Source organism: Agelaius tricolor, unplaced genomic scaffold (genome assembly GCF_023055355.1).
Source record: "Agelaius tricolor isolate 1412-34295 unplaced genomic scaffold, bAgeTri1.0.p SCAF_2, whole genome shotgun sequence".
Taxonomy (NCBI): domain Eukaryota; kingdom Metazoa; phylum Chordata; class Aves; order Passeriformes; family Icteridae; genus Agelaius; species Agelaius tricolor.
Window position 1 is genome coordinate 53,269,300 of NW_027269262.1, and position 27,074 is coordinate 53,296,373.

At 39.1% G+C, this 27,074-nt stretch overlaps 1 protein-coding gene across 17 annotated transcripts in view; it reads left to right on the top strand.

Moving 5' to 3' along the window:
• The window catches only part of DTNA (dystrobrevin alpha), a 223,917-nt gene that overhangs the window by 108,435 nt on the left and 88,408 nt on the right, over window positions 1-27,074 (top strand). For 5 of the 17 annotated variants that reach the window (XM_071419057.1, XM_071419078.1, XM_071419049.1 and 2 more), the window contains 2 exons: window positions 17,384-17,451; window positions 23,284-23,364. In XM_071419057.1, the coding sequence (XP_071275158.1) occupies window positions 17,385-17,451; window positions 23,284-23,364 (148 nt within the window). In that variant the 5' untranslated portion in view covers window position 17,384. Of the gene's footprint in view, window positions 1-17,175; window positions 17,297-17,366; window positions 17,452-23,283; window positions 23,365-27,074 lie in introns of those variants that run through there. The other 12 variants (XM_071418975.1, XM_071418993.1, XM_071418967.1 and 9 more) reach the window with 8 other exon arrangements.

Here is a 27,074-nt window from a genome sequence, read left to right on the forward strand (position 1 = left end):
AACTTCCCCCTCCCTTTTTTGATTTATTGCATAAGGATAGAGAATATCTTATACCTTTCTTTCTGGGAGTGCCCCAAACTGTATTCACTGTTTGCTGGTTACACTTTTCATGTCAAAATTCTGGACAGCTAAGATAGATTACTTCCACTGGAATCAGTGACTGAAATTATTACCTCGAGGTCATTAGGTTGCTTCCTTGTCTTTGTAAAAACAGCATATTATTTTAAATCCAAAGTTATTAAAGTGGATAAAGATGTGGAAAAAAAAATGAATAAATGGTTTATACAGTCTCCATTAGTGAGAGTTTCACATCTGCCACTCTAGGATGAACCAGATCCTGTGGTTTCTGACAAATGCCACTTTTTTCATTGAGAACTTCACAATGACTAAAGAGCAGAAGTGATTGTTGATTCCCACATTGCTGTCATTCATCTCTTATGGATTGTTATTTCTGATGTTGCTATTCTTTTGTCTTGGCTCCCTCTTGATTTTGAATCTGATCACATTACAATTTAACCTTGCAGCATTCTAATTTTAACACTGCAACACTACAAAATAAACAAATATACAGATGAGATTGTTTTCAAAGGATGATGTTTATTTTCATTGCCCAGCTTGATCTTTTGGTACAGAATGAAAACTCTTCTTCTATGAAAGTGGACATCTAATGGACATCTTACAATATATCCAGAAATAGAGGTATCCTAAATCATAGGTTACTTTTGAAAACACAAGATGTTATGGCTAAAATTAAACACAGGTAAAATCCTGGCAAAAATGACTTCATTGTCATTGAAGTAATTGCAAGCCTTTTCATTGATTTAAGTGGAACTGAGATTAAACTCTGTATTTCAAGAGAAGAATTTTCTCTCTTGCAGACATATGCACCCTTTCTGTTCCCTTCTTTTTTGCTCCAAATGAATGTACCATGCTGGAGAAGAGCCACTCTAAAGTTCATGACCTGTAGGAAAGTTGGCATGCCAGCTGTGGAGAAGCACCAGTCAGTGCAGGCCAGGCATGGCTGCAGACATCAGCCGCTGCCTTTTGTCCACAAACAAGAGGGTATTTCACTTGACAGGGCTGCAGCCATAAACTCCAGGTGGATTTCAACAGGCTTCAGTGCCCACTGTTAAGGGGAGAGATTTTAGACATGTTTACTGGGACTTTGAGATCCCTACAAAACATTTTCCATAAGATGTTGTGCAGGTTGCATTTGTGAAAGGATATTGCTGTAGCAGCCTGTGTTGGATATCAGCTTAAGGGAGTAAGTCTACAGCAAGCTAAGGGATAGCAATTCTCAGAGTAAATGGCTTCTGACTTTTAGAAGTGTTTGTTTCTATGGAGAGATGTTAATTTTGCCCTTTGTGGCAGAAATTAGAGGAGCAGTGTTATGTCTGCCTTGTCCCAAGTGTTGATGCTGAGGGAGATTACCTGGGGGCATGCAAGGAGTAGAGCAAGTACTGTTGCATTTTACAGTGGACATCTTCAAGGGAGAAGCAGGGGTTGTACCAGGATGCCATGTTTTCAAAGTAAAATTCATAGTGTTTGTTCCAGACAAGAGAAATCCACCACAATACTTTGCTCCAGGACTCACGGTAACTCTAGCTAGGAGCCATTAGATGCAGATCTAAGTGTCTGCTCTTCCATCATTGAGGCAGCTTTGCCTCAGCTTCTGAAGAAACCTAAACCCTTTCTTTTAAAGAACTAACATTTACTTTCCCATACAATTACCTGCCTGGAATACAAGAGGATTGTTTACAGAGGGAAAAAAGGAAAAAGACAAAAAACAAGGAAAAAAAGACATTTTTCTTTTTTAAAGTCACCCTGTAAAAAGGCTGAAAAGTATACCTTAAAGTCCATTTTTTTTCCAAATCTGTACTTTTCCTCCATAAATATCAGCATAAATTGATGCATATACTGGAGTTTGTGTTTGATGCTTTGTGACTTCAGGAACAAGTAAAATACCCTTGTACCAGGTCAGTGATGGTCCAGATGCTGTATTTTGCCTGGAAGGACCAAAAATGTGTATAGAAATCTTTTTCATGCACAGAAGTAGAGAAGAAATGATTATTCTGAGTAGGTGTTGCCTGTGGGAAGCTTAAAAAGTTTAATTTTAACAGGTTTTCTATCCCATAAACATTCAGGTGTTGACCTGTTTTGCAGTCAGTGTTTTTAATACTAGGGAAACAAACATAAAATGAACACTTTCTTTATCCTGATGTAACAACATGTGCAGATGTGACTACTGTTTGTTTGGTGTGCATGAGGAGAATAGGAACATCTTTCCCTTAGACATTTGAGAGAGTACTTCCTTGTACTGTATTTATTGTTTTTCTAATCCTTTACCTGTCAAGGACTGAGCAGTCAGGACTAAGATAATGTGATGTGTCATTCTGATCGGAGCAAATACAATATTCAAGTTGCAGTGCAGGTTTTTTTTTAATGTTTGTACCTGGCTTTTCTGTTGAGATTTCAGAGGTGAACAGAAAGCATTCAGATGTGAAGCATTGGATTTGGTGCTCAATATTTTTCCTCTTCAGAGTAGCTCACCTAAAACTGTTCCAGTATCTGAGTTTTTGGCAGTGTTCAAGAATTCAGCTGATGTCACAAACTGTTGCTGACAGATTCAGCAACTTTCAGGGCCTTAAAAATGTTGATTCTCCAACTCTTTAAAGTACCTGAGTTTATAATTTTTTATGTGTACATATTTTTAGAGTTTTATAAATATATAATCTTAAAAACTTGCAAGCTTTTTGATGTTTTCTAATATTCCCCTCAAGAGAGCAACACTATTTCAGTCAGAACAATTTCAACAGAACACTCTGAAATTATCTGATGAATTTTAGTTATTTGTGTCTCAATCTTGAGTGTGTTTCTTACACACCTAGCATGATTATCAAAAAAGCAAAATCTTGGTTGAAACTTTAGTGTGAAGGGATCCTGTTACTGTTTCTTTTCCCCCTCATTATTATGACCTTATTAATGCTGCCAGGTTATTTATAAGCTACATGACTGCTATGCTAAAACCTTTGCAGGCTGACTGACTGTATTAGAAACTGACTGACTACAAGTACTACCTGCAGAAGTGCTACCCTGTAATGCTTTTCTGTCTCTCCCAAATCTCTGTGATGCTGTGTATCAGAGGGTACAGCCTTAAATAGTGAGGGATGACTGGCACTTGATAGAAACAAACGTCCTGGTGCTGGAGATTGCCATTGGAAATCCTTTCAGTTGTTCTCTTTGAGTGCAGAATAAAGATGTGTATGCAAGGGACTCTACCAAAAGGCCTCTGCCAAATATTTCAGCACTCTGCAGCAAAGGTGTTTTTGCTCTCTAGCTGCTCTGAAAGTAGGATTGAGTGGCAAAATGGTTAATAAAAAAAAATTGTGAGCAACTGTGAATAATCTGCCTCTCTGACTCCTTAGAGTCCCCTTTTCCATTCATTTGTGTTGTAAAACACAATTTCACAGGATTGCTTAAAAACCAAGCCTGCAGCTAAATATTTACCCAATGGATTTTGTTAAATCTGTTTCAGTGCCTCTGGAAATGAATTCACACCTCTAATTCCTAAGTACCCTTTGCCTCTGGGCATCTGTAGTGAAATGCAGGTATTAGAAGAGCTGAAATCAGTTGAGATAACTGATAACCTGAGTCAATAAGCAATGGATTGAGGAAACAGAATGATCTTTTGTCTCTGTGGGGTTTGGAAATGGAAATTTTTGAGCTGAAAAGTGATTTTTCAGATAATGCTTGAAAAGTGATTTCCAGGCCTGTTGTCAGCCTTCCTTGCATCAGTTAAGTTGCAGCTAATTTAGTCCAAAAATATTGCCCACCAGCACTTCTTCTAATAGCTGGTGAAGAGCACCTGAGGAGGCATTTGTGCCAAAAGGCTTGGCCAACCCCCTTTTCTAGGGGAGGAGTACCTTCCTAACAACTCTAACACTGCTCACAGTCAGCTTGTGTCTTTAATGCATTTCACTCTTTTATAGGGTGTTATGGTCATATCAGTCACAGGTGAGAGCAGAGTTTGCCAATTCTGTATTTTTCATGTATCAGCCTTTGGCATCTCTTTAACACACAGGAGATCTGAGCCCAGTGCCCAAAATCCAGCTGGATGGTTTGCTCCCTTCCTTTGCTCTCTGTTTGACACTCACAGGACTAAGGCAAGAAGCAAAGTGGGTAAGCTGACACTGAGCACTCTGCTGCTGGACATCACAACCCCATGATCTAACACAGGGCAACTCTGAAACATCACAAGTCAGTAGAGGCAAATGGATTGTTTGGGAGACAAGGGACAAAACAAAGGTAATAGTGAGGGCAGAAAGAGCAGTGGGGGAGTGGCATGTGGCTGCTGAAATAGTCTATTTTGAATATTCTGTGTTTAAGAAATGAAATTATGAAATATTAAGAGGAAAAAAACATATCCACAAGTGAGGAATGCAAGATGAGCCTCTGCTGATAAAACTCTACTACATATTTTTTTATACCACTGAGATTCTCATCCAGAAACATGTCTGGAGTCTCCATTTCACCTCATTGAAAATAGCATTATATGCAATATATGTTTCAAAAGATTTACTGGGATAGTTTTAAAAGCCACAGACTGTAGGGCATTCACTGTATCTCTTGAAAGACTGTCTACAGCCTCATACATCTTTCACTTCGAGTTCCCCTGTTGAGATCAGACATTTTCTGTGTTTAAATATTATTCCTGCTACTCCTAATTAAACCCTGTATATCACACCTTATAATTCTCTCCCCAACATAAACAGCAGATAGCATTTTTATTCCCAGCTCATCAGCATTTAACAAAACTGTATAGATTTGATGTTACTCTCTTCCCAGAAATCAGACTCTCTGCTCTCAGTCCTCTGAGTGTTTTCCTATCTCTCTGCCTCTCTCCTTGCACTCTGTCAATGGCTTCCAGACAACTTGGTGCCTAAACTAGAATGTAATAGTTGAGTGTAGTTGAACCAGAGCCAAACAGGAGGAGGTCTCTTGCTTCCTACTCTAATGTGATGCATTTGATAAGGCAGACCAAAAATATGCTGTTGCTTTCTTGCCAGAATACCCAGAAGAATACCCAGCCACATTAGACATGCTCTGAGAATTAAGCAAATGACACCTGAGGTGCAAATGTACTTATTCTTGTTTGCAAATATCATTAACCAGCTTAGCTCAAATCTGCTTATTACCAGCTCAGACACCTTCAATTGAGATGCCTCTGGACCAGTTTAAGGATTGTCTCTACTTACCAACAGGGTCAAATTGGACATGGTTTTCTCCAGACAGTGGTGTGGCACTTTTAACTCACACAGATTTCTCCTTAGAGCCAGTTTCTGCTGCTCTCTGGAGTAGGCTGGTGGCATTTCCTACAGCAGTGGCTCGGTGTGTGGCTGGAGCATCGCTCAGGAGAGCTGCTGCTGGCTCAGAGAGTGAGTGGTTGTACACAGGCCCTCTGGGGATGAAGGGGGCTGTAATTGCCCAGGCAAATTGTCACTATGGCAGTGAATTCAAGTCTGTTTTTCTTGTCAAAATCCAGGCCTTCAGACATTACTGCTCTCTGCAAGGATTCATATAATGCTCTTGCTTTCATGGCCTAATGGAAGTGCCCCTGCAGCAGCCACGAGTACCTGGCCACTGGGCTGCTGTGGGAATGGCTCTGTGTGGTCAGTGCTTCATTCTGAAAGCATCTGTAAAGTGTTTTATCTGCTCAGAACTGGTGTGCATTTCACATAAAAATGGCTTGTAACAGTTTGCATTGCTACTCTCTGTCCAAAGATATATTGTGTCTTGCAAGCTGCTGGAGGCCTTAGTTCCCCTTGCTTTTCTGTAGGATATCTCTGTGCCTTCACATTGACCACCCCTTCCTCTTCTCCCTCCAGCTGTCAGGCTTTCTCATAGGTGATGGCTCTTGAGTTTTGGTGACTGGTCTTTGTGAAATAACTCTTTAAAGTGTGGTGGGCCTTGGGAATGGCACCTTTACAGCTCATGGTTCAGTGGTTGAGTTTCTCTCTGGAGTGGTTTTTGAGGTGGTTCTCCTAGAACTGCTGTATTGTATTAGAAGGAAAATGAGATCTTTTCAAAGGAAGGAGGTGTTGAAAAATTACTTTGAGGACATTTAGTCTTTGGGGGAACATGACATACAGACATAAAGTGCTGTGTGACAGTGTCTTGCCTGTTTTGGCACCTCTTATTTCCTGTTGTTAATGATACAAATGTCATCTTTCCACGAAAGTTGATGCGTTGTGTGCATTGTAGAGCAGTGCTTGTGTAGGAGTGTGTATTCTGTCTTGACTACCCTTAGAGGAGTGTTTCTAAGAAGTGATCTACTTCATTTTACACAAAGAAAAATCTTTAAACAACTGTTTGGGGATTTCAAAGCACATCAGGAATCTTTGCAGCCATAAGTGCCAGCCTGCTTAGATGTGCTTCTTCTGGGCTTTCATGTGCTCCCCTTGGCTTTCTTCGCATTCCCTTCTTGCCATGGGAGAGATACATTCAGGCACTGAAATTTCTCCAGATGAGTCTGCTTACAAGCCCATTTCAAGTAGCTGAGATATTTATGTGGTATTGGAGGAATTTTTATAATCTAAATGTTCTTTTGCAATATAATTAATACTGTTTTATTAAAAATATTCCTCCTCAAGCATATACAACACTACCTCAAGTTTAGCAGGGTCCAACCAATGTTAGAAGTAATGTGCATTATCTGAGAGGAGAGACACAGAAGAGTGAATCACATGTAGCAGCCTGTTTCTGTTGTGTCCACTTACAAGCCATTATCTTTGAATTCAATATTTCAAGCATTAGCTTTCTGTTCTGGCTTAATATATGAGACTATTTGCTACATAATTATATTGTATTTCATTTTCTTCTGTATGCTATTGTAATAATGATATTGCCTAATAAAATAATGTCAGATTTTAATTAGGTTAAAAGTAATTTGTTATATTAGGTTTTTTATTTGAGAAAATGAACTAGCTGATAGTGCATATCAAGCTGTCCATTTTTTTGTTGTTTGCATTTGCTTTCATTTCCTGTCGTCCTTTACCTGTTGAAATAAGGGTGGGGTTTTTTCTTCAATTGTTTTAAGTTATTACAGCCTTCCACAGCCTTATGTCTAACACACTGATGTTCTAGTGAGGACATAAGATGCCTTTCTATTTATTAAAAGGCTAGTTTTGCAAAAATTTCTGCTCCTAGTTAATAGCTGCACCTTTTTAATCATTGAAATAAATTATCTAGACTAATGTGAAAGAGTGTTATGATAATACTGTGTGAGAGTACTTCAGCAAAGGGAGGCTTAAATTTGCTGGGAGGCGAAGACAGAATACATTTGCATCAAAGACAGTTTTGGAAAAGAAAAGCTTGTGCTAACTTTTGTTGTGGGATACTTTAGGAATAACCAGTGATGTAGGAACTGGCATAAAGTGTACTTCTTTTCATAATTTATAAGAGTGTCATGAATAGCATCTCAACATACATCCAAATAATGAATAGAAGGATGAAGGGGTGAAAGAGTCTTCCGTTTCCTAACACTCTTCCCTTTAATTCTTTAATTCCTTTTGCTTTCAAAGTGACCTCAGTACTCTGTAAACTTCCACATCACATGCAGAAGAGCTGTGTTCTCTGTTATGTGATTAAAGGTTATCTTTAATGGGAGATACTGACTCCTCCTTGAAGTGCCATTTCCAAGTACATTCCCTTTTATGTAACCTACTGCTTTTAGGCTGCCCTTTTTTCTTAGACATTTATTAAGAACTAAATAGAAAACTTTTGAGCCCAGTTCAATAGCCCATTCCTCTTTGGCTAGGTATGGTAATCACAATGGAATTCAAGCATATGCTTTGGGTTCAGTGTGTATATAAAGGTTTTGCAGGATAAGGGCAGGTTAAAGAAAGCTTTTGTTGAACTGGAACCCATCTTGGCTTTCTGTGTATTCATCATTAGAAGACTCAGAAATTCTTGTATTGACCTGTAATTTCTTGTCACTTAAGTTTTATACAAATATAGACATCTCATTGCTGGTTTTTATTGCTGATTCTTCTGTTACCACCACATGGTACTGCCAGCCTACCTGTTCTGTTTCTGTGGTGTATAATGACTGTATGCTGTATTGCTTGTGTGGTTGTTGATGGGTATGCAGGCAGGCATTTATGGGACAAGAATGTACAGACCCTCATTTCAATCATTATGACTTCAGCAGAGTTAGTATCTTAACTGAGTATCTTGAGGATTGAACTTTATTATAACTAAGGCTGCCTAGTGAAATAATTTTAAAAATGTATGTGAAATTTCTTTTTCCACCACAAAATGAGAGACATAGGGGTGTGACCTTCAATGAGATCTGGTACTTGAAAACAGAATTAGAGTTAACAAGTTGACATCTGCTTTCAAAGCATCATCATTTGAATGCAGCCAACAAAATAATCAAGTTGTATTCCTGTTACCCAAGGGCCACTCACAGAAAGGTAAAAAAGATAAAATCTTACATTTCTTTATACCCTTACAGCAGCTAATTGCTAAAAATGCCTTCTTCAGATATTAATTAGATCAGCCTGGAGGCTGCTCCTGCTTGCATTAAGGATCTGATTTCTCTCTGTGTGAGATTCATACAGATGCAGTAATCAAATCTTTTTTTGTCTCACAAGGTATACACTTAACCCAAATATGCTCCTAAATGCCTTAATTCCCATTCTGTTATCATTCTTCTGTCCTAGTGCCTGCTCTCACTGAGCTTCAAGACAAATTAACAGCTACCACTATGAAAGAGTATATGAACAATTTCCTCAGTGCCTCATCATTCTTTCATTTGTAATTTATTTTCTACCTTTCTGGCAAATAGATTTGGAGAGACTTGAAATTCCATGGGATTGTTTTTAAAGATTCTTTTTTTTAGCTGTGTTGTTTAGATATAGTTCAGGCTTTCTTTTCTATAAATCCATTTGTTGTAACATTTCAGAAAATTGAAAAGTGAAAAAAAACCCAAAGGCATCTGTTTCAGGCCTAAAGATAAAAAAAGCTTAAATACTTCTTGGTTGTGAGTTGTGTAATGGAAAACATCCTAGCTGATAAGATTTTTTTCAACTTCTCTGGATCAGTGGCTATTGCATTAATTGTTTGGGTGCCAACACTTTTCATCAGGTAAGGTTACAAAGCCAGTAGCTGTTCTGTTAAGTAATTTGTTTGACTACTCACTGTACTTAATTTTAGTGATATTTTCCCAGTACATGCAAAGGATCTCAATAATTTCAGCTTCCTAGGAATGCATTTTCTCCTGCAGCTACCATTTGGTTTATTTAGTTGGTTTTGTAATTCTGAGGACATGAAAGTACCTACTGTCCTACAGCAAATAATCATCAAATCTGTATTTACAAAAACTGACAGCTTGTATTATTAAAATTGGCAGAAGCCAAGAAATGCTTCCTAACACAATTGTATCACTGACAGCTTACTCTCAAATGAATTTGGGTTTAATTATGGCAGCACAAGAAGAACTGAAAGATCCCTTTGACTAAGTAGGATTTTAATTATATTTGATATCCTGCAACCTCCTTTTTGCCTCTACAATGGCAAATAAAAAAGAAAGAGGACAAGACTACCAAAGTATCAGATTATCAATTAAATGCTTCCTGTGATAAAGTTCTTATAGTTTTTTATCCCTTGAGTTTCATTACAGTTTTGTCTATGAATTATGCCTTCTCTAGCTAAGTGAAAGGAGTAGAACTACATATTTGAGTGTTCAAAGGTCATCCATTCTTTATTGATCTTGGCTTTTAGAAAAACAGTTTTAAAAAATCATATTTTGAAGGAAAAGCTACAATGCCAGTAAAATACAGCTCCAAAATGAGTTCCTGGGAAAACTCCATAAAAATATTTACACATCAGACAAATTGGATTTGGTATTGTATATCATCAGCTTTTGTGTCTGAGTTTTGGGGGCTTCTTCTTTTCCTGGAATATGTTTTGAGTATAACAAAAAATAAATGACCATTAGTGGAGGTTATTTCTAGCTACCCCTTAGTTGAACTAAGGCTCTAAAAGGTCATATATAAAGGAAATTGGCATCCTCTTTATTGTTTTAAAATATTTAATAAAATTTCGATTAAATACAACTTTTTAATCCCATTTGAATAGAACTTTGAAATTATTCATTTAAATCTGTAGCAGTTAGCTGGAATCAACCTCTAATGTTTATCAGAAGTGATGTCAGTGAAGCCCTGGAGAAAAGATTTTTGGAGTTGACCAAAATTATTTTATTGGATAATCTTATGCTCTTAAAAGATGAAAACATATTTGAAGCACTGAACATTAGTTTTCCTTCCATATTTCATCCAATAAAGTAGTTTCTTGTAGTATCAGGAAGCATGACTCAAAAAGAGCATGGCTAGAAAAAAATTTTTAAGCAATGCCTGTAAGACAGCTTTTTAAAGTTTCCCATGTATATTTTAAGTGTCAAGTAGTCATTTTCTTAAATGTCTTTCATGTCTGGAGTAGTAAGATTCTTTAAGAGAAGTTCTTCTTCATGTTGCAGAGAAAAGCTGGAAATGATACTGTAGAAATACCCATTAAAAGGATGGATGAAAAATAAGGATTTTGGGCCTTATTTAGGCCTAGTTAGGAAGATTTTGAATTCTTAAACCTAGTGCACATGGAAAACAACTGATGTTTCCTTTGTCATGGCATCCTGTAGTAAAGTGCTGATTCCATACAATATTAAATGTTAAATGAGTATATTTTGACTCTCACATTTTCTGTCTCAAAATTATGCCTTTTTTTTTTTTTATTAATCCCTTCACACTTGTTTTTTAGACCTGAGAGATAAGATTTGCACAGCATTCAAACTTCCTTGAAGACTGTGTCTTATGGAAATGAGTTGCAGTGGGTGCCTTATTAGGCATTTTTGAGTTTCCCACTAAGGATACAAAACTCCCAAAAGGGGGAGCTGATGAAAAGTATATTGGAAAATTCTTTCTTAAAAACAAAAACACATTTCACTAAAGGAATAAATCAAGACTGAATTTCAATTTTTTGGTGGTATTAAAATTGAAAAATACGATGAAAATGAGAAGAGTCAGACTTGCTGAGACTCATGTTGGAGATGAACTTAGCAACAGCTTTTGTTTTCTTTCTTCACTGTAAAAATCTCATCTAGATAAAATACAAGCACACTTTGTGAGTGCAATGCAATTATAGCTAGCCTCAGGAAAGAGCATTGACCAGTTTTATTACAGTGCCAAAGATTAGCCCTGGAATGTAAAGCTGAGAGAGGCCTATTAGGGACTTGGTTCATTAGAACATGTGGAACAAGACATTCATAAGGCACCAATAAATCCATTAAGGGGAAGAGGGCTCTGAAATGGCCCTTCAGGATTTTTATTATTAACTACAAGGATTGCTGAGGTTGGTGACGTCAGAAATATGGTTTTAGCCAGCACTTACTGTCCCTTTTAACTCACTGTTCTCCAGTCCAAGTTCACTTTGAAATAAGCAGCCATAACTGTTCTAGTTAGCAGAGCAGAATCTGCCTAACACAGCTGAATTTGGAGAAAATAAAGGATCAGTGGAAAATCTCCTCTCTCACACTGCCACGAATCCTGCATGAACAGAATCCTGGATGTTGACTACAGCTTTTAAGTTCCTCATAAAGTCACGGTTAGATAGACTCTAGCAGGCTCTTTCATTTTCATAAATCAAAATGTCTGATGCTGGTAAATCCTGAAATGAAACAGCAGTTTGTTATGTGTGAAGGACATTTTGATAAAACTGTCCCAAGCAATGGCAGACAAGAAGCCTGTGCTGCTGAAAAATGGTACTGCTGTCTGCTCAAAGCTGGGTTTAAATATTGACCAGCTGCATAGAAAATAGATTTGTCAACAGCATAAAAATTAGTCACTGAAAAACCAGAACATTTCTCTGCATCCTAATGCTTCTAATTCCCAGAGAAATCAAAGCTTCCATCATTTCATGGAAGGAAAAATAGCTTCTGTATCAGGAGTTTGAGATTTTCTCACTAGGGAAATACAAACTGCTCAGATAAAGGGTGCTTGATCCTGGTTGATATTTTCTACCAAATGGGGGGTACTCTTTCCAAAAGTGATTTTGAGATACTCACGGTTGGGTTTACCAGTCTTGTGGTACAAAACTTCCGGCTAGTTGGGTCCCAAAATGCTTCCAAGAGTTTCAGAGCCCCAGCATGCTCAGCTGGACAGGACTGGGGCAGAGAGGTGTTTCTGTTTCCTGTGTCTCTGCTTGGACAGAAAAGCAGCTTCTGTCCAGCCTGAGAGACTGTCACAAGTGTCACTGGCCGGGATTTGGAGCCTCTTTTTCCAAACGCTTGCTGCATCACAACCATCACATGGGACTTGGTAAATTTTTCATGCCAGAATTAATCAATTTCAGTGGGCAGTTTTCCTCACTGGCGTGTGTCCTGCCTCCCTGGGGCACTTCATCTGTCACAGACAAACAGGATGGGGATCAGTGACAGTGCTAGTGGGGTGGCTCTTCTTAGACCCATCAAACTGCGTGTGCACGGTTCAGGTCAGGAATTTTTGGGTCTCCTGGGACATGTGTGGGCTTTCCAGAGGGGGGAGTGCCTTCTCCAGGCATACAAGCAACTGTTTCTTTTGATGGTGTGGTGGTTTAACCCCAGCTGTAAAGTAAGTCACATGCAACTGCTCGCTTATTCCACTACCAGCCCCACCCCCCAGTGGTAGGTAGAATCAGGGGGAAAAAAGTTAAACTCATGGATGGAGATACAAACAATAATTGAAACAAAGCAAAATATAATAATAATAATAATAATAATAATAATAATAATAATAATAATAGTAGTAGTCATAGTAGTAGTAGTAGTAGTAGTAGTAGTAGTAGTAGTAGTAGTAGTAGTAGTAGTAGTAGTAGTAGTAGTGACTCAGAGAGAGGTAATAATAATGGGACAGAGAGATACAGCCCAAGATAAGTAAGTAGTACCCAATACAGTGGATCACCACCCACTGACCAAAGCCCAGCCCATCTCCAAGCAGCAATTGGCACCTCCTGGCCAATTGTCTCCAGTTTATGTAGTGGGCAGGATGCTCTGAGGTATGGAATACCTCTTTGGCCACTTTGGGTCAGGTGTCCTGGCCATGCTCCCTTCCAGTCGTTTGTGCACCTGCTCACAGGCAGAGCCTGGGAAGCTGAGCAGTCCTTGACTTGGGGTAAGCACTACTTAGCAACAACTAAAGCAACAGTGTGTTATCAACATTATTCCCATATTAAATTCAAAACACAGCACTGTACCACCTACTAAGAATAAAATTAACTGTATTCTGGCCTAAACTAGGATGGATATGGGTTTTTTTTGAGCTAATGATTTAAATGTAGCATGCATTCCTTTTATCAGGCACAGACATAGCTCGAGAAACGGAATGTAATGGAAATATACTATTTATTAAAAGAATGACATATAGTAGGGCTTAATAAAAATACTATTTACCCTATAAATACTGAAACAAGAAAAACACTTATTTGTGAGAAAGATTATTGCAGTGCTCATAATCCTAGCAGCACAACAGGAAAGGAAAGATAAACGAGGCATTTAGTTCTCATGTTATGCATATTACATGATATTCCCCACACATTTTATAAACCAGAAAGTATATTAAAAGATAGACCAATTATGCTTCTGATACATGATAAGCATGAATATGAAATTGTAGTCAAAATAGTTCAAATCAAACTATATTATTTGTTTATTTATTATTTTCTTTCTAGCACTACTAATGTCATAAAAGTTTTCAGCTTGGAATGTGGGAAAAAATGCACAGTATCTTTTTCAGAGGCTGGAAACCTCACACTTGGAAAGATTTCTGCTTTGGAATGTCTAATATATTGAAACCTTAATCCCACTCTAATTGGTACTTTACTAATTAGCTTGTGACTAGAATTTTAATTAGATGCACAATAGGTGTTCTTACCTGCAGTGGAGGAGGTATTTCCTGGGAAGAAAAGTGATGGGAAGAAGATAGTGAAAGGAATCTATAAAAGACAAATATAATCTAATCCCTACTATAAGAAATGTATACATTACTTAATATTTTTCATAATTTTGTCTCTGGAAGTGTGTTCTGTTTTTCAAAGCACATTTGCTTTGTGATTTGCTTTTCTCCTGTGAAGAACAAATTGTACATTTTTTTTTTCTGTGACATGACTTGTGCTGTGAGTAAACAGAAATACTGGACCACAACTGTAGTTAATTAGCTCAGGGCCAGCCCCAGGGACTGAGGTGGACACATCGTGGGCTCAAAGCAGGAGTCTGTAATCTGAGCTGAAGAGTTGGGCTGTGTACCTGTGATCTGGGTCACAGGGAACAAGGCTGAAAAGGAGATGCCCAGCACCTTGACAGTGGCATTAGTTGAGCCTGGGCTGTAGCATATTCTAGAGTTAAAATGCATGTGAAAAGCTTGGAAGATGCAGCTGAGTGAATTCCTGTCAATGGCGACTCAGAAGTACCAATACTCTGTAGATGAGCATCATCTATCACTTTTTTCTATCAGGAAAAGACAGGAAAGAGGGATAGAATGTATCTCTCTGAAAATACTGCCACCACTAATGTTCTCATTAGCTTAATGGCACATACCCTTACAGAGAATTAGGATTGTCATTTGGGGTGAAGGCTGTTTTAAAATCTGCAAAATATCTAGTGCAAGAAGAGTCCTAAAAACATAAATCTGAAGTTCCTTCCTTCTCTGAGGAAGCCTGAGCTGTGTGTTTATAAATATAAAGTTATTTGTCAGGCCTGGTAATCCCCATAAGCCCCAGCAGTGAAAAGGGTGATTCAATTTCAGAAGATAATGGGACATTCTGAAAAATGATGATCAGGTCCAGGGAATGTTTTTATATGGGGAGATATACACAGTAAAAGTAAAGGGAGGATGAATTGCAGAAAACAGAAAAACAGTTAAAGAATTATTATTTTTCCCCCCACTAAAGGGACACTTTTCCAACAGGCTTTCTGAAGGAAGAGGAAAACATGTTGTACAATTTGCATGATTTGAAAAATACTTTTAGTTACTAAATTTTGAGTGGGAAAATTCATCCACATGGTGAATAAGGTCACAGGTGAGCCACATTCATGCTCTGCAAGATATTTAAAAGCAATAGCTAAGGAATATTTTTCTCCAGGTGTCAATATGGGGCAAGTGAGAGTAAAGTTGCACCCCTTATGTTTTCAATAAAATTTGTAGCAATCGCTCTGAGAGCAGTAATTACTTCACAAATGTTAGAGAACATTGGTGGAATGAAAACAGCACATTATTAACTGGAGAAACATCTGTAAGATTTAAGTGTCAGTTGTGTCAAGAAGTAGAAGATTATGTCATCCTTGTGCCAAAATCAAATTATCCCAATCTCAGTCAAATAACACAGGTAGTATGTGGTCTGAAAACAAGATGCTCATTGTGGAATAATGTTGAATATAGGAGAAGTCAGAGAAAATTATGATGGCCTATAACCAACTCTACAAGCAATAAATATTAATCAAAAATTGTGTTTGCTCTGAAGTATTCACTCAACTGCCCTGCCTAGTAAAAGATACTATCTTTTCAAAGGGCTTTATTAACTCACCTGTCCTATGAGATCTGGTCATTTCCCATGGCAAATTTGTCTCCTACTGTGAGTTTCATTAGAAACAGAAAGGAGTGGGGAGCTCAAGCCATGGTTAGTGGAATTATAGTGCTTTTAATTTTTTATGGGAAGAGATTTAAGGCCGATTCATGTAAAAAAGACATTACTTCTTGCTGTCTAATTAAGATGCTAGTTGGGCCTGGCATATCTTGAGGTATCTCATTTTGCAGGGAGGTTTGAGTCTTCCCTGACCACCTCCCTCCAAGACACCAGCTACCTCAGATCAAAGGCTGAGTGACGACTCCTGTGAAGCACTATCCTGAGAGCTGTTATCTCTGCAGAAAGGGAGGATACATTAGCTCAGACTTCACGCCATGCTACACACATCCCTATCACTCCTGGACAAATGGGAGCCTACTTGAATATGAGGTGAACTTGAATATCCCTGCAAAGAGGCTGCATCCATACCCTTTGTCCCCTTCCTAGTGGGACTGCTGCTCACATCAGAAACATCCACCATAGATAGCACTTCAACAGAGTCTTTATCAGTACTCTGAGAATTGAATAGGCTACTTGGAAAAGGCAGTTATAATGTACCACCACTTCATTTGAACTGTGCAGTTTGAAAGGGGAAAGAAAAAAAAAAAAAAAACACAACAAAACACCTCTTATGTGATTGCCTTCCTGTCTTTGTGAAATAAAAGGAAACTGGTTTTCTGTCTTGAGTTCTTTGGTGATGGTAGACTTCAGCATCCAGTACTTTGATCCTTCCTGTTGTATACATATGGAGGTTTGCTATGGGATACAGTGCAGTATTTTTGATTGCAGGCTTGTATAGAACATCTCCTTTATAACCTGGGTAGTGTGATGGTATTTTACACAGTCTAGTTGACATAAGGATGGAGATTAAAATGCAGGTCAGAAGTTCTAACCAGACTTGGCAGGCAGGAAAGGATATTGGTTCGACAGGGTAATTACCCATAGGAAGTGGTGATGCTGACACTAGTTTTAATTTTTTGAGTGCTGCTAAAGATGTTTATCTTCACTCTGAAAGCTTTGGTCTTTTATGGTTTGAATGCTGGCTGTGAGAGAAGCTGTCACTTTTCTCTCTGCTCTATCCAGCAGTAGTGCTCTTCAAAATAGTCGAAAGATTTTTTTCATCTGAAAACAGAAGGAAAATATATTCTTACTTCTGAGCCTTTTTGTGAAACTCATTTAACCAGAGATACACTGCCCTGAATTTGAATGAGTATTCATATTGGGAGAGTGCTTGCTTGGGTAAATAACATGTATTATGTTATGGAGTAGAGATTTAATTGCTGTTGTTTGTTTGGTGTTTTTTTTGTCTCCTCCACATAGAATTGGCTAGAACATAGGTTTTGAGACTATAAACTAATATCCGAATCTTTTATGATTTCTTCTCTCTTACATAATTTAAACTGAGGATTCCTTATTTAAGAAAACCTAAAATGAATTTCAGAGCTTGTGTTATGTAAGCCAGTTAGTTACATCAAGCAGAAAAACTGAACACTGCCTTTGGGAGAGAGGGGCGGGAGGGGGAACAAATGCTTGAAAGCAGAGTCCAGAGAATGGAGGACAGTTTGGGGACCAGGTTCTCCACAAAGCACGCCACAGAGAGGCTGGCAAAAGGCATCGGATACACGTGGAGCACCAGTCAACCTCCAAGGTTCTTCGGGATCAGTTTTGGATGCTTATGTACATATGTTCAGTCTGGGAATAATGCTTAATCTTTGCACATGATTTTGTCTTCCAGAATGATTGAAGATTGTGGGAAAAGAGGAAATACCATGGCAGAAAGAAGGCAGCTGTTTGCAGAAATGCGTAAGTACTTCCTGGAAATGTTTTGCTGTGATAGACCAAGCCGGTTGCTATGCAATGTCAGTAAAATTTATGCAAGCTTTCCACCTCAAATCTCTGTTGCACAAATGAATATCATGAGACCAAAACTGCACGAAAATGGGCTGATTTGACCAAAGCAGGAAAGAGAGGTTTTCTACATCAGATTTTTTTATTGAATTATTTTAATCCATAGTTTTCTTAAGACAAAGATGATGGAGTGCACAGGTTGCAATGAAGAGGGATAAAGGTCTCCAAAAGCTACATCTTTTTTTGGAGGTATCTGTAGTGGGTTGACCCCAGGCAGCTGCCAAACTCCCACACACTTGCTTAATCCCTAACCAGCCTCCGGCAGAATGGGAGAGAATATAGGGAGAGCAAAAGCAAGCAAACTCATTGCTTGAGATAAAGACTTGATTAGGTGACAGAAAGAGAGGGAAAAAATTACAACAGAAACCAAGAGCCAGTAATGCAAAGGTGGCTATTCCCCACTTCCCAAAAGCAGACTGATGCCCAGCCACTCGTGGAACAGTGTCTGCCTTGGAAGACAAAACTCCCCACCCCCTTCTTTGCCTACCCCAGTTTTATTGCTGAGCATGACATTATATGGTGTGGACTAACCTTTTGGCCAAGTGGGACATCTGTCCTTGCTGTGTCTCCTCCCAGCCTCTTGCCCATCCCCAGACAGCCCTGGGAGAGGACAGAGTAGGAAACAGAAAAGCCTGAGTGCTGTGCAAGCACCCTTCAGTCACAGCTGAAACAGCGGTGTGTTATCAACACATTTTAGCCACAGATCTGAAACACAGCACCATGCAGACTGCTCTAGAGAAAGTTAACTGCATCTCAGCCAGACACAGTACAGGGACTCATGTACTTCATACCCTACTTCAGTGTTATTTTCTGTAGTTCCTAATGAAGTCTTGTGCTCCCTGCATCATAGTGTGTCAGGGATGTACCATACCAGCAAGGTTCCTGCACTTTTGACAGTCATCTCTAATTTCTCTTACAATCCACTGTTTTTCCAGGAAGTTCTGCTGTCAAGTTTGAGACTGTCACTCTGTCACTAGATTTACCTGAGTTTTGTGTGTAATTAGTAAGCTTCCTGTTGTTTGTGCCCTGGCTCATAGTAAACTAGGACAGAGCATCTCCCTGATCTTTGGTGGCAGACACTGGTTACTTAGGGCATTACTGGGACTGGAGTTATTGTGCAATAATGAAAGGCCAGGTGTGTGCTGGTGAATTCAGTGTGTGTGAGCCCTACATCTGAGCTCTCCCAATTAAAGACTTCCCACTCAGATGGCCTACCAAGAACTGGTTTGGCCCATTCCACAGTGTCCACTAGCTCTGTTGTGCCCTGTAATTGTTTTAGTATCACACAACGCTTCCTGCATAACTCATGAGTATTTCTCACTGATCTTTTCTCTGTGGTGCCCAATGACAGAACCTGAGGAAATTGAATGAAGCTGTGTCATGGGAGGTCTAGGTTGGGTATTAGAAAGGGATTCTTCACCCAGAGGGTGTTTGGGCACTGGAACAGGCTGCCCAGGGAAGTGGTCACAGCAGCAAGCCTGACAGAGATCAAAAAGCATTTGGACAATACTGTCAGGCACATGGGGTGATTTTTGGGAGTATCCTGTGCAGAGCCAAGAGTTGGACTCAATGATTTTTGTGGGTCCCTTCCAACTCAGGATATTCTTTGATTCAGTTGTCTCTTTTGTACAGCACCTTGGAACCTTGGAGGGAGGTGTTGTACTTTGGCCAGAATCAAAAAATGTATTTGTCCATTAGCAGAACATACTGTAGTTTTAATCGTAGTTACAGAGGAAGCTCAAGTCATTGACATTGGTGCGATTAATCTATCAGATCAAGTCAGTGACATAGGTATCATTAATTTCAAATAGTTTTAAATACTCCTAAAATATTTAGGACTTTGCTGTGAAAATTAGGGGTTTGTTTCCACAGTTTTTAAGGCTGTTTTGATGTTGGATTGTTTAGCAGGAGTTAAGGAGGTGTTGGGAAAATCAGCAGCTGGAGGCAGAGGAGGGACTGTTTTCCTGTATTACACACCAGTAGTTATAGTCTACTATTTTCTTCTTTCACATTTTAGTATTTTGGCATACTTACTTCAGTCTGGTTTATCTCACGTGTGCTTCCCTTTTCTGTTTGCCTGCCTCTGTTCCTCCACCTACTGCCTGTGTACACAGAGAACTGGACGTTCCAGCTAGGTAAAATGAGGGGAAAATTTTAAGTCTTTGTGGAAAAACTAAATATATTTTAGGCATCTTCATAAAACACTGAACTTTGCATTCTGAGAGTCCCTCAGATACCTCTGTGTGTGGAGGGTGTGCTTCACTGAAACCAAAATCCATCCTGGGTCACATTCAGCTGTGTGCAAGCCCGCACTTTAACATGTGCAACAAAAACCATGTGCTCCTGATGTTCTACATATTGTGGGCCATGTGAAGCTTCTTAACATTCTGATAGCCATAAGCCTGTGGTAATAGGTAAACTCCACAACTTGCCAATATCAGAGGAAGAAAATTCATAATATAAAGGCTTTTGCCACTGGTTTTGGCTCTTGGGATCTACATCTGCAAAGTCTGTGATTAAAACCCCACAATAATTTTACAAAGTGGGTCATGTTCCAGACTACACAAGATAGAAAAGAGGAAAAAAAAAAAAAAGTAAATCCAACTTTTCAAGCCTTTTTAAGTGGGAAGTTTGTCCTCAACAAGGAATAGAAGGTTTTGATTCTGACTTTAAATTTCGACCATTGTTTATTTCCCCTGTATTTTGAGAGGTCCAGTTCGGCCTTTTTTGTTTCCTTTCCTTCAGAAGAGGCATCCTTCTAGTTCCAAATTACAAACATTTGTGAATTGATATCATAATCATAATCATTATCACTTTCTGTAGAGTCCCGTGGTTTTAACAAGCTTATTTTAACAAGCTTTAGCTTGTATTATAACTCAAAATGCTCTGTTGGACATCAAGCCACTAGGTCTTAATCTTACTTAGCCTGACCTGACATGCCCAGGTATATCCACACTGATGAGGAGTTCAAAATGTACATCACTGTTGGCACATATTATCCAGCCAGAAAACAACAGCCAAGGTTGCAGTGTGTCCCTTTGTTATTTTTGCAAACTGACAACAGTGTTGCTTGACATGAGCATATTCAAAGGAAACAGAGTGATACACTGCCAGCAGGCAGAAGAAAGGAGAGGCCACTGGCAGTCCTGTATGGAAGTTACAAATTTGCTCTCTCATTTGCAATGCTCAGTCCTGGACATTTTTCCTATTGTTTATCAGGACTCTCCATCACATAAGTGATGGTACTTTTCTACAGAAGTCATTTGACAAATAGATCTCTGACTGTGGCAAAATGTAAATCATGACAAAATTAAATTGTCTATTCCACGGTCTTATCAGCAACACACTAAATAATATCAAAATAATACCATCCACTATGTGTGCAAATAGTAAAAAGGAAAAAAAAAATCCAGCAATGTTGCCTACAAATTTATTTATTTAGAATTATTACTGCAACCTCAGAAGCTCAATGAGCCAGAGTCCACTTTACTTTCACTTTTTAAACCTTCTTAAAAGGCTGAAGTTTTATAAAGGAGCACTGGAAGTTTAGTGTTACCTTTCACTTAAGAGGGAAAAAGTTACATTAATTTTATTTATTTTTCCTGTTAAAAAGGAAAAGCTTAGTGTTGCAAGTTTTATCCTCCCTTTCACCTACAAAGAAATTTTCCTAAAGCTGTCAATGACATACCAATGGAGAAGGGAAAAAACCTGTATAATTTTGACAATAGAGGATATGATGGAAAAAACTCACAAAAATACTTCCCATACTTGATGTTAAGTAGTCATAGGAATTTCTCCTAGGAGCAGGTGGTGTAACTGGCAAAAGGGAGTAGCTGGGAGCCTTGGGAAGACGGTGTGGGAGAATTTGGTCAAGAAAAGAGCAGAATTTGGAGAGAATAGAGAGTATCATTCTCATTTTCATGTCATAGGCCAGAGCACATTTGAAAAATTTGCCTCCAAAGGATGACCTTGTTTAAGAAAGTTTGGGTGAATGATGCTGCCACAGGCAGAATGGAAGCTTCAGGCAAGATTTATCAGGGAAGGAAGCCCTCCAATTGAGTCACAAGATGCAGAAAGGATCCCCCTCACTCTGGAAACTCCTCAGAGAGTAGTCTGAGTAGAGTTTGACCCAGTTCTAGTCCCAGACTTGGTCAAGAGTTTATTTCTTAAGCATTATATAGATGTAATTGATACTTTCTATGACTTCATTATGCAGGATTAAAGATAGCAAACCAAATATATTCATAGGAATAAAATCTTTATTTAAATTGGTCATAATGATAACAATTAAGCTAAAATATTTTAATCAAAATTGTTTACCAGATAGTATAGATATTTATAACTAATTATATTGGTCACTATTTATTAAATAATTTTTTTCAAAAATAGCTTAATAATTATTAAGTACAGATTGGTGTTACTCACCCATATCAACACTGTGGGCAAATCTCTTCCTCTTGGTCTGAAGGAATAGCCTTGAGGGGTCAAGGGAGGAATTGCCACATTTGTATCCAGAAGGAAAGTGTTAGAAGTCCCTGCCATTAAAAAATAGAACTGAGCTTTTATGGTATAAAGTGATTGACTGTCAGTCAGATGTTTCTAGGCTCCCCTTGCCAGCTCAGCAGCTTCAGATAAGTTATCAGTACTATCACTTGTTGCTTCCTTTATCAGGAACTTTGTGTGCCACATCCTCACCAGTGCTGATTTCTGCCAGGCAAGACTGTTTTTCATGTCCCCAGAAGGTTTAGCTTTGGGGTTGTGGAGTCAGGCTGGTCTCAGCATTCCTGAACACCTGAAGCAGCATGATCCACCTTCTCCATCCATCCCTGATAACTAATGCAGATGGGAGAAAATTTGAGCTGTTTTACCCCCACTTAGACAGAGTATCCTGCTACAGATGCTAACGTGGCCATATGTTCAGCAGTTCAGCTGAGAAATCTTAAAGCATTTAGGAGGCTTGTGTAAAAGCAGGGCTGTATTCCACTCCTCTTACATCCTGACTGTACCTTGTTTGGATGAGTTTGCTGGACACTGTGCCAGGTTCTGCCCCCATACTGGCCCCTGTGTCCTGCCCTTGTTTGTGAGGGAGCTGCCCCTTGGTTTGTTCCCATCTCTTGGGCAGCTGCTTTGGAAATGTTACTGGATCTTTATATTGCAGCAGCCAGGGCCAAGCTTTGTGTGGAGCACAGAGCTGACCCTCAGAGGTCTCCATTGCAGAGAACATACATCCTCAAAGTGGAGAAAGGCTGCACACCCCTTGTCATTGCCCCCTTCTGCAGATTGCCATAAGTCTTTATGTTACAGCACAGTATGTTTTCTGATTGGGTTTGCTGGCAATACCTTGCCCTGGTGTGGAATGTCAGCTAAAGGTATTTGTTATGGGCTTTTTTTTGCTGAATATTAAAATTCAGCTGAGGTTTTCCCTGCTGTTGGAGCCTGGCCAGTGTGTCTTTTAGCCTGCAGCTTGACCAGATTGTTCTTCAAAGTGACAGACACAGTGGGCTGACTATTCCTTGCCTTCCTTTCTAAAACTCTTTTAACACTGTAGCTCCTGACATTCCCCTTGTTACTGCTCACTCCTCTCCGCTCTCTCTGCAAAGGAAAGAGCCTTGAAAATTGTTAAACCAAGGCAGCTCGTGTGTCCTCTTTGTTCCCTGGCTTCCCTGCTAGCAAAGAGACACACAGGTCACATTCCATCCAAATGTCACCGTTCTTCTCTTCCACTAGGGGCTCAGGATCTGGATCGCATCCGCTTGTCCACCTACCGAACAGCATGCAAGCTTCGGTTTGTTCAGAAGAAATGCAACTGTAAGTATGCCAGCGCTTCTTTCACCTACATTGTTACAAGCTTTCCTCTGCACTCTGCAGTCTGTCCTTTGCACCGCTGACAAACCGGGGCTGTATGATGTGGCATTGCAAAGGACACTCATCAGAGTGCCTGGGCAGACTTCAAATATGAACCTGTTTATGTAAGGAGCTTGCCTCAAATGTGCCAGTGATTCACTCATAGAAGGGTGGGACAGGATACAGGCCACAACTTTAATTAATAAGTATGTTAACTGCATTCTTCAGTGTTCTTGTGAAATAGCATTTGTGAGTTTCAGCAGGGCCCTGCAAATTAAATGCTTTTATAGCAGCTCTGTGAGAAAAAATGCTGCTTTTAGTCCTCTTCTATTTAGGGTGCAGCAAAGTAAGTGCAGTGTTGGTCAGACCGCTCTATTTCCAGAAGGCCAGCTAAATGCAGCTCTTCTGAGAGACTGAACCTGCTTGTAATCTCTGCATATCTGTCTTACTCCCTCTAGGTTTTATTGGGAAATTTCCCACTTGATTAGTGACCTTTTTTAACTTCTCTTCTGAGATTCAGTCTTTTTCCCTTTACAGCTGCTTTTTCTATTAGCACAGTCACGTGCTGTGAGCTTTAAAGGCGAAATACATATAAAATCTGTAATGGAGTGTGTACTTTCTTCTCCATCCAAAATAGTATGCAAATACTTAGAAGGGCAGATTTGGGTATATGTGCTTTACTGGACCTTTCCACAGCAACTTAAAAAAATCCCCTAACCAAGGGCACTCTTGTCAGCAGTAGCAGTAGGGAGAGGACCAACACAGAGAAAACAAGTGGGTTTTAGTCCTCACATACAGACTAGAATGACAACCTGGCTATGCTTGTGCTGCACACAGTGGTAAGTATGTTAAAAAATGCTCACTGTAGATAGAGATTTACTACCCTGTTAAGTTCCTAGTTTTGGGGTTACATCTGTCTGTGTTACAGAAATGTTTCTCTTATGCTGTCCAAACATACTGGAGAGGCCAACTTGTAATGGAAAGTATTTTGGAGAGTATTTACTGTGTTATTAGCCATAGAGGTGATCGTTTAATCACTTTTGTTGCACACTTCTCATATTTTTAATATGTCCTTAGCTGAAGTATGAATTGAAGGTTTGGTATCACATTATAAGCAATCTGCCAGACGCAAAACCCAGGGGGGGTTAGTACCTGCCCAGCAGCTGGCTTCTCCCATTCAGGAGCAAATGTGTTGAAAGATGCTATTATGTTGCATTCAGTTGGTGTATTTTTAAATCTTATGTTTAGGAGGATAACATTTTCACTTCATTTTCATGGTAACAGAATACAGTAGTCTGAGGTGACAAAAGTATCCAATTAAATGGATGGTGCTAGCAAAGTACGTATGCAACTGCATGCAAAGCAAGTGAAAAAAAACCTAAGGGCTAACAATAGCCTCATTGCTGGGAGTGTCTGTCTGGCTGAAAATATACTGGTTGTTAATTTTAATTTTGTGCCTCTTATTTATGAACTGTGGTCTGCTTTTGTGGAACTGTTGGTTCTCCTCATAGAGAATTAGTGCAGATGCCCTGCAGTTTGCCAGCTTGTGCCAAGTAGCCTGAGGATGGGACTTAGCTTCTGGTTTCCATTGATAACCTATGAGGAGTAATTTCCTGATCTTGTTTAAAGATTTATACTGTATCACTCTTTCCTTAAGAAAAAAAAAGTAAAAGGAGAAACTTACAATGTCATGCTAAGTATTGGGTTCTGTGCAACTTAAGAAATAGTGCCTGCTGCTCTGGAACAGGCTGGATTGTGTGTGTCTTTTCACCATCAAGTACAGCTTTCTTCTCGTTGTTTCGAGTAGACTGCTGCTCTCCCAGATGAGTTTATCTTATCAATGGGAAAAGAAGTCATTCATTCACCTGGCAGGTATTCAAGCAATGGCTGTCCAAGAAAGAGCTGCTAAACATAGAGCCAGTAACTGAGCACTGCCCTTGAAATGGTTAATATCAGACCTCTGGCTCATGTCAGCTACTGTTTTGGGATTTTTTTCCTCCCTACAGATACTGTCATTATGCACCACCCAGCAGTAATGAGACAAAAAAGAAAAAGGGGTCATGGGGAAAAAAAACCTTGCTGCTGCATCTGTGCTGCTGCATTTAGGGTAGACTATAGCAAGAAAAAAGCTCAAAGACAGTTCTGCTCCACTCCCAGTTCATAGCACTTCCTGTCACTCAAACCATCCTTGTCTTCTTTCAGCTGTGCCCTCCTGCCCTGCCCTGGCACACTGGCCCAGACTTACTCTGGAAAAATTGCTTGGAAAGACTGTATTTGAGGGGTTCTTTTAAAGAGCTAATTTAATAAATGGCTGAGAGCTGCTCTTGGCTACAGGCTGAAGGTGTATGAGGATGGAAGCAGAGAGCTGCTTTGAGTGCCAGAAGTGTTTGTTCCAAGGAAAGCAGAGCAGAGGCTTTATTAGCACCATCTTTTTTACCCGGAGGTGCCCATTAGCATAGGCAGTCATGGGATATCATTTAACAGGCAGCTACACTTATCACACACAGTGCACTGTTTGTTTCTGCTGCCTTTAATGCAGACACAGACACAGGTTCATCTCCTGGCCTCCCTTTGAGAATTCTCTCAGTACAAAAGCAGTTTTTTTGCTGAAGCCTTCAGCAGCAGGCTGGGTTTTACTGGCAAAGTAGGCAGTGTGCAATGGGCAAAAATAATATTCTGAGAGCCATTCTCTCTTGCAGAGTTTCTTCTGAAACTAGGTAAATTATCTGGGTGAAAATAAGAGAGAACATGACTATTTACCACCTTTTATCAGAATATCACTACATATGTTGCAGCTTGAGTACTACTACTGTTGATCAAATAATTTGCTTTGTAAAATTATTTCATTTTCATAAGAAGAAGATTTCTCTGCAGATATTTAGCCAACAGTCTTCAAAATTGCAACTGTATGTCTTTCTGACAATTCTATACAACTTCTGTAAAATACTCTGTTTGTGGAAAGTACTTATTTTGTAAAAATGTCTCTGAGCATTTTAAAGTGAGAGTTCAAAAACAATCATCAAAGTGTGAAAAAATCATTATCAGTCATTTCAGTTATTTGTCAACCAGGATGGAATTTAATCCAGTCCAGCCTTGTTCTTCAGAAAAGCAAAAAATTCTTCTTAAGCATTCATAAAAAAGTAGATAAATTTGAAAAATCTCCAATGTTATCTTTCAAAGAAAAATTCCTGCAAATTTAAGTGTTCCTCTTTACCTAAGTTAACACTGCAAATAAATAATAAAAACATTTACAAATTATTGTTGCCACACCTTTGAATCTGGTAAGTGCCCAAATGTGGGATGCAATGTGTTACAAAAATCCCAAAAGCAGGAGACATGCAAAATTCTGACTGCAGAAATCCTAAAAGCTGGGAAACCTTGTTAATTCACCATGAATATAAACTAATTTTATGCTTTTTATTTCTGCTGACAATTTCTAAAATTGGAAATAATGAAAAGAGAAACTCTGTAGGAAATGTAGGTACTTTTGAGGATTTGGTGGGAATAGAAAGAGATAATTGCAGACTACTTGCTGATTGCTTTGCAGAATTCCTGTAGCAATAGACCTGTTGCAATAGCAATAGTCTTCCCTTAGTTATAAATACCAGCACAAGACATAGATGCCTTTTCTGGGGAAAAAAAAAAGAAAAAAATCAAATAAGTACTAAATTCTG